The sequence below is a fragment of the Equus przewalskii genome, chromosome 5 (assembly GCF_037783145.1).
Source record: "Equus przewalskii isolate Varuska chromosome 5, EquPr2, whole genome shotgun sequence".
NCBI lineage: Eukaryota > Metazoa > Chordata > Mammalia > Perissodactyla > Equidae > Equus > Equus przewalskii.
The window spans coordinates 32304060-32317048 of NC_091835.1; the positions used below are offsets into that span (position 1 = coordinate 32304060).

Consider the following 12989-nt stretch of genomic DNA (forward strand, 5'->3'; position numbering starts at 1 on the left):
TGGCCTGGAGGCAGGCGAGGATGGGGAGGGAAGGGTGCCTGTGGGCTGCATCCAGCCAGCTGAGGGAAGGCCAGAGACTTAGAGGGCTTGGCTTCCTGGGTGACCCGGGGGAAGGCCACGATGTCCTAGAATCTCCCAGCAGCAGCTGCTTATCCCAAAGCTTTGTGGAGACCTCTGAAGGCCCCCGTGGTATCTCACAGCCAATGAATAAATGTGTCCTGCACCCCTGCCCACTGCCTGAGCCTGCCTTTCCAGGGCTCCTGGTGGCCGGCTGGGCCCTCTGCATGCCCCAGCTGGAGCTTGGGCACTCACCTCCACCTTGTAGATGTTGGAGGGGTGGGCCCGCTGCCCGCAGCGTACCACCACCGTCTTGCAGCAGCTGTCGGGCACCTGGCGGCCCTCGGCCTCTGGCGACAGGATGTAGGCGCTGTGCTGCCAGTCGGCAGAGCTGTTGCTTCCGCAGCACTTGAACTGTAGGGAGAGGCAGAGGAGGGAGGTGACGAGCATGCAGCGGGCTCCTGCAGCCCCTCGGGCACGGGGCTGCAGGAGGCAGTGTTCTATTAGCCTCATCCCTTTCGGCCTCCCTGTCCCTAGCAGCGAGCTCGTCTCCTTGGGGCCCTTTTTCTCCGGACGAGGGTGGAAGCTGCTGGCAGGACATCTGTTCCCTCCCTTTTCTACGCACCCCAGTCCTTCAGGGAGGTTATGCTGGCATCCTGGGGACAGGGGGGTCTGTCACGAGAAGGGCTGGGAGACAGACACAGGCGGGTCCCGAGAGAGAGAGGGTGAGAGAGGGGCTGTGTGCTACTGGGTAGCCGAGCCCAGGGCAGGGCCCAAACCACAAGGGGGCGGTTTCCTGGGCAGCCAGGGCCCTAGGGCCAGGGACCCAGCCCGGCCAAAGGTTCTGGGCCTCCAGGCAGGCCTTGCAGCCTCAGAGCCCAGACCTGCAGGGACACAGAGGGTGTCCCAGCGGCCACGGGCAGGCAGATCCGTACTGGCCAGAGGGGCCGGGGTGACTGCATCTTGGGTGCCCCTCCAGGGCAGGGACGCGCCAGCCCCTGTCTAAGGCGATCCAAGGACAGGACAACAGGAAATTGGTTCTTTCTTGCCGTCTGAGTTGGAGGACTGAGATGCAAAGTCCCTACGTGGCCGCAGCCCAGGCCACCATGAGGCTGTCTCCAGGGCGGGGTGCACGCAGGGAAGTTAATGGCGTTTGTCAATACCTGTGCCGGCCCGCCAGGAGTGAAGCTGGACCCCGGGCTCCCGCCCTCCCAGAGCCTCTCATTCCCTGTCATCTAGGAGCAGAAATGACGGGGGCGTGTGAGGCACCAAACAGGAAGGGGCCGATGGCTCTGCTCACAGGCCAGGAAAAGTCCCACAAGGGAGAGGGGCAGCCCCATGGGGTCAGGCAGAACGGAACAGCAGATAGAGCTGGGAACAGCACAGCTGTGCTAGGAGTCACGCGGGACTGTGCGTCTGTGTCTGTGCACGTGTGTGTCACCTGGACAGGCAATATAGCCTCTCTCAGCTTCAGTTCCGTCACCTGTGAAGTGGGGACAACAAAGTCCCTCCACGTTGGGTGTGGTGAGGACTGTAAGAGGAGAGTTGCTAGAGCACTTAGAAGAGAGCCCTGCACCGAGGAAGTGGTTAGTAAGAGACACCCAGGACCGTTATCATGGCTGTGTGGACACGGGCACACCGGGTCCTTCACACATGTGGGGTGTGGCCCAGAGCCCAGATGCTGGCCTGGCTTGAAGCCACTGCCTTGCTGGGGCACGGTTTCCTCCTGCCTAAGACACGGGCCTGGGCCCAAGGTCCCTCAGGCCCCACAGTTCTCACGGTTCCTAGCACATGTGAGGGCCTGTGTCCACGTGGTCTGGTGCCCATGGAGGCCTTGGCAGTAGCCCAGCGCTCGCTCCCAGCTGTGCCCTTCCTCATGCTGTTCCCTGTTCCTGGCCTGCCTTTCCCATCTTCTCTGCCCAGGCCTCCTCCTTGGCCCTTCCAGTCCTGGGGAGTCCAGCCTCCCCAGCCCTGCTCTCCGCTCAGAGGGACCCCAGCCTAGCACTGAGTGCAGTGACCTGTTGTATCTCGGGCTTCCTGAGTAAGGCCCCGAGGGCACAGCTCCTCATGTGGGAGGCCCAGCAAGAGAGGACTCAGCTTTGGCCAGGGCTGGCCAGCGGAGTGTAGCTGGGCTGAGGATGTGGGTGTGAGTGTGTGTGCACACGGGCGCCTCAGCCACTGCATCAGAGGACAAGAGATCCCTCCGTTCAGAGCCGGCTGGGAGCTGAGCCAGTCCTGGGGAGACGGGGAAGGTGCCTCCCCAGCTGCACTAAGATGCCCCTAGAATTCAGAGCCCACCACTCTCTACTCCCTCTACGTGCCTGGTGTTCTGGCTCTAAGATGAAGGCTGCAGGCCCAGGGTGAGGTTTGTAGATACAGGATGGAGCAGAGCCCACAGGGGGAGGGGGAGGGAGGTGGCAGGAAGAAGGGGCCCAGAGTGGGCAGGTGGGGCTGTCTCAAATTTCCAGACGTGGAACCATCAGGATCCTGGAGCCATGTGGTCCAACAGAACTTTATGCAGCAATGGAAATGCCCCACATCGGTGCTGTCCAATTTGGGGGCCACTAGCCACACGCGGCTATTGGGCGCTGAAATGTGGCTAGTGTGACTGAGGAACGGAATTTTGTGTTTAGTTTAAATCTAAGTAGCCACACGTGGCTAGTGGCCACCGTGAGCACTTTTCACGGTGGGTGGGGACTTCTGCATATGTGCCCATATCTGATGCTCACACACCCTGCTGTTAGCACCACTGACTGGATCCCAGCGCCCCTGCGTGCAGCAGAGAGGAACGTGCCGGTCTTCTCTTGCCATCCTCTCACCTTCCAGCGCTCTATCAGACAATGCTCTGCTGCTGTTCACAGGGTTTCATGGCCAGTTATTCAGAAGTGGGTGGGCAGGTCCTCCTTCCTAGTCTGTCTATTCCAGAAGCTCTGCTGAAACCTGCCCACCATGGGTGACCCTGCTGGTATTTGAAATCCCTGTAGCAGCGCTTTCGGCATCACTGCAACATGCAGCCACCACAGTATGACAATCAACAGACTGACGGGTGGTGTGGGTCCCTGACAGGGAAAGGAACCCGGGCCTCGGCGGTGAGAGCACCGAATCTTACCCACCAGACCACCACTGCGGGCTTCACACACACCCAATGAGGCTTCATTTTAGAGATGTGGCCAATGAAGCTCAGAGAAGGTAAGTAATTTGCCCAGGGTCACAGAGACAGGAAGGGTCAGGACTTGATGCCATGTCTGTGTGGCCTTCAAGCCCACAGGGCAGGGGCTTACATCCTGCTGTAGATGGTCCACCGACGTTGTGATCGCCGCCGCTCCGGGCTGCCCGTAGTTCTCAGACAAAGTCCTAGTCAAGTGTTGCTTCAGCTCATCGCTCAGCTGAGGAGGGTGACAGGGAGGTGGCATCAGCAGACCGCCCACCCGATCCTGGTCCCAGCCTCTCCAAAGCCGCACAAGCCAACCCTACAACACAAGGGGCTGCCAATGGAGTGATGGCGGAGGTTCCCAAACAGCGTGACGGGACCATCGCGGGAGACGGCACAGGAGACGAGTTCACAGAGAGGATGCTGCGAGAGCTGGGCCCCGCCGCAGGGCCGAGGGGTGACGGGCAGGGCGACAGGCTGCGGGGGAGCCAGCTCGCAGCTGGCGGGAAGGCACGGGGAGGAGAGGCACAGCGGGCTTTCGACTATCTGCTGATTTTCATTTTGATTATGAGGTGATATTCAACATAGTCACAGTCGTTATCCTTGGGCACCCACTGGCTGTAGAGGCACTTAAAACAACCACAGTCAGGGGTTCAAGGTCTACTAGCTGAATATCAACCTGGCCACGACCTCAAACGCCTGATTCACAGAGCACCAGGAGGAGGGGATCTGACTGGCCGCTCCATCCTTGTCCAGTGCAGGCAGGTGAGGCCTGGGGCTGTCATCATAGTCTGGCATGTGGCCCCGGCCCAGCCTTTCTCCTGCGATGTCTGACAGCCGAATGCACCTCTACCTCTTCCTGGAAGGGGAGAGGGACCACCCCCCTTCCCATGGGAAGCTCCCACTCCCAGCCTCCCATGGTGAAGACATCAGCGTCAACAGATGGAGCAGAGAATGCTGGAACGGGGACAAACAGCGGGACCAGGATGTGGTAAGGATTGTGGGGGCCTAGGAGACAGGACCAGCCGTGTGTTGCTGCCTCAGCTTCCCCATCACTGTGCATCCCTGCCCCATGCTGCAGCCCCCTGCTCTGGTGTGCAACGTAGGAGGAGAACTCTTCCACTCACCCTCTGGTAGTACATGTGGGCCAGGACCCCCGCCACCAGCTCAACGAGGAAGATCACCAGCAACAGGCAGAAATACTAGGAGCAAGGAGAGGAGATGGTCACCCCGGCTCAGGCCTGGGTAGGCAGATGGCCCCTCAGGACCTATGACAAATGCTTCCCCAAAGCAGTCTCTGTCAGGGACGCCCATCAACCACCCCATCCTCCTCTTCCCAGCTGTTCTGGGCATACCCGCTCTCCGGGCTGCTGGCCCGGAGTTCCCTACCAGCCCCTTACTCACTGGTCTGCTGTTGGTTCCTTAATCCACCCACCCACTCAATGTTGATGCAATACCTACTACAGGCCAGGTACCATGAATTAGACAGCTCTTGCCCTCAAAGTTAGTGACGGGGCGTGGGGAAGAGAAGTAAGTAGTTACAGCGCTGTGTTACAAATGCTACTACAGGCAAGCTCTAGAAACTCTGGGAAGCTCCTGGTGGGGGAGGGCAGTCAGAGAAGTCTTCCTAGAGGCGGTGACGCCTGTGTGGCATCTCTAAGGATGAATGGGCATTTGCCAGGTGAAGGAGGGAGGCGCATGCCAGAGAGGGGGAGAGCACGCGCGAAGACTGGAGCGTGCAGAGAGCACGGGCGTTTGGGTTCAGGGAGTGGAAAGAGAAGATGTGGCTGGAGTGTAGGATCTGCCTGCGCAGCTGCAACCAAGGCTCAGAGAGAGTGGCGATGGTGTGTCCTCTTCCGCCCCTCACGGCCCCCAGGGGCTTCTAAATCCCCCCACTGCCTGGCCCCCTGCAGGCGCACTCTGCACACTTCCCAGCCCTGCTGCAGGGACGGGTGGCCTGCCTCCCTCCCCACTCCCCGGGGTTCACAGTCAGGAGGCTCTGCAGGGACCTGCGAGGGGACCAGCCTGCATCCCTCCCCAGGTCAGACAGGCCTGTCTGTCAGACCCACATGGCTGGGAGGGGCCAGGGAGCTAGAGGCTCCAGGCTTCAGGCAGGGAAGAGGGAAAAGGGGGAGGGGGAAGGAGGAAGGAGGAGGGGATGCTGTTGCCCAAACCGGGTCCCTGCTGGGGAAGCTCAGCACCCCCGCTCAGAGCACCGGCTGGTGAGCCTTCTTACCCCTCAGCACTGCCTGCCTGGCCACACCAGGGCGGCAGCTGTGGTCACTGGGTCTCTGGATTCTAGGCAAGGCCCAGCCTCTGGGTGAAATCAGAGACTCCAGGGCCAGCAACGTGAGCAGGAGGGAGACAGCTGGCAGGGGCTGACCAGGGCTGACGGGGGTGGGGGTGGGGAGGCCAGGGGGCTGTTGGCCAGTTCGGAGGCAATGCTGATCCCTGGGCCTGTAGGCCATGCCTGACCACCTCCCAGAGCCCAGCAGGGGCCTGGGATGGGCAGGGCTTAAGAAACAGGGGAAGAGGGCAGCTCTTATCATGGAGAAAGGGCTTTCCACGCAGGAGCCAAGCTTCCTCTCAAGTTAAGTGAATAGCTCACTTCCGGTCTCCCCAGACATTTACTGAGCCCATGGTCTCCTAGCATCGGAGCCGCCCACCCCCGGGGCAGGGAAGCTTCCAGGCCTGCCCCTATCCCTGTGGGGCCTGAGGCAAGAGGACAGAAGGTGCTGTTCCTCATCTTCCCTTCTTGCCCCTGCCCGGTGCTGCACTGGGAGAGGCCTCGGGCCTGCAGGGCCAAGCTCTGTCCATCCCCCATGCCCACCAGCCGCCCCCAGATGTGAAGAGTTGGATGTGGTGGAGTGTGGGGCACACACCAGCCCCAGGACAGCTGTGCAGGCTCTGGATGGGGGCCTGGGCTGCCTGCACAGGGCAGGGCGTTCCCAGCTCCTGGGCCCCAGGGATGAGGTCTAAAGCAGGGAAGGGAGTTGCAGGTTCCAGAAGATCGCTGGGCCCTAGGGACCCATCATGCCATGGGGAGGGGTTTGAATGAAGGTGGGCCGCGTGGGGCCCCAGGCAAGGCCCCATGTGCCTGGGTCTATGGAAGGTACTGAATGGTATGTAAGCCGAGGCCGGAGGCTGAGGAGAGGTCTGTGGCTGGCCCTCGGACCTGAAGAACGCTGGCAGAATGTCGGTTGACTTGGGTTTGAGGCCAGGCGCCGACGCTTCCTGGTTCGAGATGGAAAGCCACTGGCACCTTGGTGTGAATTAGAAAAATGTGCTCCCGTGAGAAAAATGTGGCTTAGCGAGTTGGGTGAGCTGGATTTCAGCCTTCCCCATCCACAATGGACAACACACCCAGCATCGGCCATGCCTGTGGGACTGAGCCAGTGCCTGGGGATAATGGAACATGGCCTGCCCCGCCTACCCCTGTGGTTGAGAGGACCCAAGGGGAGGAGAATCATGCCTCATAGCGATCTGATCTGCCTGCCTCCTGCTCCCAGAGCTCACGGGTGGCAGCACGAGGTGAGCCGGACTCATCGGCTAGCGGCAGGCTCAGCTGCCCGGGCCAGGTGGCTGCCCTCCTGGGAGCTGCCCAGCCATCAGATGGAGCACCGCTGCACTGACACTGACCTCCATGCGGGAGGGTGTCCCTCCCTAATGCACACACCGCAGGGCCCTGGGGCCGTGCCTGGCCGGCAGCTCCTCTCTGACATAGCTGCCCTTCCTGCAGGCTCCACATCGCCCTCCACTCCACTGTCCTGCTGCGGTGCTCTGAGGCCAGCTCTCCTCCTGCCACAGGACCCGGCATGCAGTGACCACCGGTCCCTCCCAGGCTTCCTGGGTGCCCCATGTGCCCTCCGTGGCACGGGAGGAAGAGGTGACGAGTGCCTGTCACTGAATGGGAAGATGTAGGCCACTGCCAGCCAGGAGGGTGGCATTTTGCCATCTTTCTTCTGTGGGGGAGGGAGTGGCTTCTCGATATATTGCCGCTGTCAGCTGCGAGTCACGCACAGATGGATGGCAGTCCTGAAGACGTGGCAGTGTCGTGCTGCTCCCCCGGGAAGTCACTGCCACAGTGCAGTTAAAGCTGGGCTGGGGAGGAGGAATGATGGGAAGGGAGAGTGACTGGACCACATCCCAGGTTTAACGGCAGGCGAAACTAGTACATGCCAGCCCCTCAAAGGTGTTCCGAAGCATCCAGCATCTATCCAACCAGCGGAGTTGTCAGGAGGGGAGGAGCGCCCCCAGAGGCCATGGTGCACGTGGAGACGCCCCTTGCCTGAGGAACTCCAGCTGTAAAGACACCCTGGGATGGAAGCAGGGCCAAGCCGGGGCTCTGGGGCACCGAGGGTGGGGTGCCAGGGAGCAGATCGGTTGGGTGCTCAGTGGGCACGGGTGCTGGCTCCAGGCAGCAGCTTCGGCAGCGGGAGGGCTGCAGGTGTGTGACTCACCTGGGCGAGGGTGGCCCTGAGTCACGCTACTGTGCGACAGTCCCTGGGAGGCAGGTCATGCTCACTGGGATCCTCTGTCACTGAGGGTCCTGGTGCCCTGCCTCTGGAGCCTAGGCAATGGGGCCAGGCTGGCGGGGTTTTGCCACGAGAGGCCATGAGCTCTGAAAATGCCTCACCTCGGCCTCTCTGCCTTCACCCTACCAAGCCTCTTTCGATGCCCTCGGTCCACCCACCGTCTCGCACTCCCCCGGTGCTCACTGGCTGTGCAGGTGTGCGCAGCCTTCCTTCGCTCCTGCCTCCAGCTCCCTCCACACAGGCCGGGGCTCCAGCCTCCCCCTGTGCCCTCTGTGTTCCCACCCAGAATTCCCGTGCCAGCTGACCTCCAGCACCAGCTCCGTCAGGCCGCCAGGAGCCTTCCCGGTTCCAATAGGTTGACTCTAGGAAGACTGAAGAAGCTTCTGGAGCTACATCTTGCCTTCTTTTAAATTGGATTTGGTGTTTGTTTTGAATTATTAAACAGAAGTCAGTAAAAAACTCACAGAAACTGTGTAATTTGAGGAGTCATATTTCAACTTAAGTGGGTGTTTACTGGCCCCCATGCTGTCTGCCTCTCCCAGCTAACCATGGGGGCGGGAGACACGCTCTACCACAGAGCGCGCCGTCCCATTGAGGGCCCTCGGAATCCATTCCTGTGGCTTAGGAGGCCATCCCCTAACTCCAGCATGCTGCCCTGGCTTCTCAAGAGCAGAGCAAATGCAGTTCTTTTAGAGTAGGAGCAGTGGAAAGTGGCCCTTCCATCGAAAAAATGCCACATTTGCCTTCTTTGGCAGAGTCAGTGCCTGCCTGCCTGCCTGAGGCCCCGGCGCACAGTGCGGCACTTGGGGATGAGAAGGGCCGATGGTCACCAGCTCTCCAGGTGCCAGCCTCTCGTGACAGCATCCTATGTCCACCCCCAGCCCCCTAGGAGCTGAGCACAGCATCACTCATCTCTGCCGTGTGAGCTCGAGGGCCAGCCTCCCAGCATCCACGACTACACGTGGGCAAAGAGGCCGAGCAGCTCGTCAGACGCCCCACAGCAGGAACATGGTTGAGCCCGGAACTGACCCAATGGATTCGGGCTGCAGAGCCCCGTGCGGTCCCCACCGTGTGCTATCGTCCCTGAGCAGCCGACGGCGGATGGGTGGGCTTGCTGAACTCACTCAGGGTGGACTCAGCAGGTTAGGTGGAGATGGGTGTCAGGGAGGAAGGAGAGGGTGCTGACGAAGAGACAAGAGGGAAAGCCAGGGAACCCCTCTCTGGGCCCCCAGGGATCCCTCATCAGCCCCCACTCAGTCCCCGGCCCCCAGCGGCAGCAGGCAGGCCGGGCGTGCTCCAGGAGGCCTCTCTGGGCAAGCTGCCCTCCTGGGGCAGGGGTCAGGGGCCCGGCTAGGCGTGGTACAGCAGCTCTTCAGCCCGCTCGCCCTGCCCCTCCACACCCGTGCTGGGTCACAGCCTCGGCTCCAACGCCTGTCTGCCCGCTCCCTCGGCTGTGCTCACTCAGCCTCATCTTGTCTCAGAGTCTAGGAATTGTCAGCACAAGCTGTGCACCGCCCCCTGCGTGTGTGCACACAGTGCCCCGCCCACAGGAGCCTCGGGCCTGGGCCTCTGCTCCCTACGTGCCCCTGCCTGGGCCGTGTTGCCCAGCTGCTGGCCATCACTTCTCAGCTCGGGCAAGGCCTCCACAGAGCCCTCCCAGGGGCCAGGAGTCCCGAGCTGGGACCACTCTGCTGTCACCCTTGCTTCTGAGCCTCTGCCTGACTCTGGGGTCTCCTGCTTGGCCCGCTCCCCGTCTCTACACATTTGGATCCTCGTTCGCCCTCCTGCTCTGACCTGGGTCTTGTTCCGTCCTCACAGTGCCTGTGCACCTTGGTGTGAACGGAACCCACCCCAACCCAACTCCTCCCCGGCCCCCAGCCCCACCCTGGCCTTCGTGACTGGTCTGCCCCTGCCCTCAGGCTGCCCCCAGTCTTTCCAGAAGCCACCACCTGAGTCTTGGTCTGACAGAAACCACTGATGGGAATTTCAAAGAAGGCTCCTGTAGCCTCTGCCGCCTGAGCCCTCGGTAAGAACCGTGCCACTTCCAAACACGCCAAACGGGAGCCAGGACAGAGGAGTGAGCAGCGTGGCAAGCACAGGACTCAAACATTCGTCTCCCTCCAACCCATCTACCAAATTTTTTTTCTTTAATTTTTTAATGGAACAGTTTGAACTAGAAGCAAAGCTGGCTATTTTCTAAAACTATAGATCCAAAACGAAGCTGAAACAGCACAGCACTCTCTGAACCAAACCAATACTTTCTTTAATGAGAGGCTCTGCAGGCAGTCTGCAGAAGTATTTCTCACTGTGACCCTGCGGGGATTAATTAGAAACTGAGTCTTCAGATGGACTCCCAGCGCACGGGGGCAAGTTGGGCCCCAGATATAGCTTCTGGGGCAGACTCACCGGAGCACACGAGCCAGGGCAGCGTGGCACCAGCTGGTGCCTTCCTGGAGGGAAGTTTTAAGAACTTTTTAAGAACAAATGGACTTTCAGAATTTCTCCATTGAACTGATTCTGCCACAAAGAAGGGAGCTTCGCTGAAGCTTTCCTCCTCTGGACCTCTGCCATTCTGCACAGCTAGAGATGGAAATCAGGCTGGAAATGGAGGCTCGGTGTCCGCGCAGGTAGGGATGGGCAGAGGGCCCGGCCTTCTCTCAGAGCAGCGTGGCAACAGGAAAAGAGAAGGGGAAGCGGGATGCTGTCAGGGGTGAGTCACAGGGAGAAGAGGCCAGCCCAGCTCCCAGCTGGCTGCAGGTGAGAGGATGGCAGGGCAGGCAGGCCGGCCGTGGGAGGGTCAGAGAGCTCAGAACAACCCAGGCCAAGCAGGAAAACATGCAGCCAGCTGTTTCAGCGGCCATGACCTCAGGGTGCATTATTTTCTGGCAATCAACCACCAGCTGGAGGCAGCCAGGGCTCAGAGGGCAGATGCAGGAGAGAGGATGTGGATTCGGGAGCCTCAAGCCATTCCTGTAAGATGTCACTGTTGGGAGGATGAAGGTGACCTCCACCCCTCCTGGCCCCAGCCCAGGCTCCCAGCTGGGGGTTCCAGCCACAGCCGCGCCAGATGCTGGGACTCAGCCACTCCACCTGGGGGGCTCTACAGGAGGACGCGGAGGCGCTCTGGCTGATGTCTGGTGCTAGCATCAGTTCTGGCCCAAGGGGCTGGGAGCAGAGAAGAGGCCCAGGGCTGGGCTGAGGAAAGCTGGTTGCTGGCTGAGGGGAAGCTGGAAGAGGGCAGGGGAGGGAGCACACTGGGTGGCAGGAGGCCAAGCGACACATCAAGAGAGTGCAGCTGAGGCAGCCCAAAGGGCAAGCCAAAATGATGGGGGTCCCAAGGTCACATGGTGGGGGCTCACGGGAAGAGAACATAGTTCCAGAGCTACAAGCCAAAGACAGGCGTCCACTGGATTTCAAGCCGGGATTGCCGAGTTCTGTCTGAATGGGCCGAGAGAGCAGGACCCACAGTGGACAGCAGGGCCTGGCCAGCTGGCTGGAGGGATGAGGAGCAGACTCCCCCAGGGACATGGCTGCCCCAGGGAACTGGGGGGACGCTGTTGCCTGAATGATTTGGACGTGGGGAAGTAACTGACTGCTGCCTGTTACCAGGCCCCTGTTGGCTGTCTTCTCACAGGCTGTGGCTCTCCTCGAGGGCCAGCCCACTGCCAGGCCATCCCTGGTGGGTGTGTGCTTGTGGAGGGAGATCCATTTGAACATCACCGGGCGTGCGATGTCGCTGGGAAGGAAGACACCTGCCTGTGCACACGGGCTTCCGGACCACGTGTGGAAGAATGCCGCGGTGCGGCGCCTCCGTGCGGAGCTGCCCTCCCTCCGGGGCTCAGCTCCCAGGGCCCTCACTGTGCCTCGTTAGGGAGCAGGACTGCAGCACAACTTGTCTCCTCCAGGGACTCGGTTAAGGCCGGCATCTGCCCAGCAAAGGAAGCAGGGAGCCAAACGACGGAGAGGCAGTGTATAATCCCCCAAACTCCTGGATTTGGGATGCAAACAGATGCTGTCTACCAACCCTCCCCTGCCCTCCTCAACACACACACACAGTCTGACCCTCCTCGTCAGCCCTGCTCCGGGCCCCAGCTGGGGGCGGGAGACAGAGAGCTCCCCCAGTGGGCGATCAGCCACCCGCACTCAACGGAGTGGAACTTTTCTCCAACGAGGCCAAAACACTTTCTCTGAGGCACTAACAGAGCTGATTTCTGCTGCACTGCCAGCACCCTTCACTTCCAAGTGGACCAGGCAGCAGCAGGGTAACTGACCCCAATTCTCACCTCAGTGCTTCATTTCTCACCTAGAATGCAAACCATGGGGCCTGAGTCCCAGGAGCAAGAGGGGCCAGCGCCCATCCCCTGTGCTGGAGGCATCCAGCAGGAGGGAACAAAGCCTGCCTGGGACAGAGGGAAAAGCCCCAGACCAAACCTTGGGTGTTGACCAGGCTTGGCCAGCTCCTGGCTGTGTGGCCTCAGGCAGGTGTCTTTCTCTCTATGGCTAAGGAGGGGGTGGAGAGTTCATCTCTAAGCGCCTGGCAGTCCCTTCTTCACAGCCCCTGAACGAAGTAAGGCCAAAAGAGAAGGGTGCCAGGGTCTTGGAAGAAGAGGGACCACATTCCATCAGGCAGCTGTGTGGTTGTCTGGGCGTGGGAACAGAGGCGATTTCAGCCCGTCATTTCCGAATGACATCAGCAGGCCCCAGCTGGGAGAGGCAGAGCACAGGATGACTGCATGGGTCTCTCGTGCAGCCATCTCAAGGCCAGCTCTTGGGGATATTTGTCTCCTGCTTCCCGAAGACCCTGGCAAGAGCCATTTTGCCCATTCCCTACATCCACTGCACCGAACCTACCAGCAGAGGAAGGGCTCTCTCGCTGTGATGGGGAGGAGGTAGGCCCTCAAAGCCCCGACTGCAGGACCCATTCCTTTGAACCATGTGGGCAGCTGGCTCAGAGGTCAAAGTGCCAGCAACAGATGAGGCTCTGACCACCCTGCTGGGCAACTGGGGGAATACTGACAAAGTAATGTGCGGGTGAGAAATGAGCGACGGGAGGACACAGTCAAACTCTGGGCAGTGGCACCCAGCTGCCTCCAGCCCTCCTGCACCAGCAGCTTCTACAGAGGAAGTGGCCCAGCTTGGGAGCAAGAGCCCTAAGAATAACTCCATTTATTTAGGTTCCTTCTCAAAGGAGCTTGGTCATGTTGATGGTGATGTAAATGATAATTATAGCCACACTTTATGATCTT

The 12989-nt window shown here is 60.4% G+C and overlaps 1 protein-coding gene across 7 annotated transcripts in view; it reads right to left on the minus strand.

Moving 5' to 3' along the window:
* Window positions 1–12989, minus strand: part of TSPAN11 (tetraspanin 11) — a 67060-nt gene that overhangs the window by 11597 nt on the left and 42474 nt on the right. For all 7 annotated transcript variants that reach the window (XR_011540266.1, XR_011540267.1, XM_070620521.1 and 4 more), the window contains exons 4-6: window positions 4336–4410; window positions 3339–3443; window positions 313–471 (exon numbers count right to left, since the gene is read on the minus strand). Coding sequence is in view for 5 of the 7 variants with exons in the window: in XM_070620521.1 (XP_070476622.1) it covers window positions 313–471; window positions 3339–3443; window positions 4336–4410 (339 nt within the window). In the remaining 2 variants the exon portion in view is untranslated. The remainder of the gene's footprint in view (window positions 1–312; window positions 472–3338; window positions 3444–4335; window positions 4411–12989) is intronic.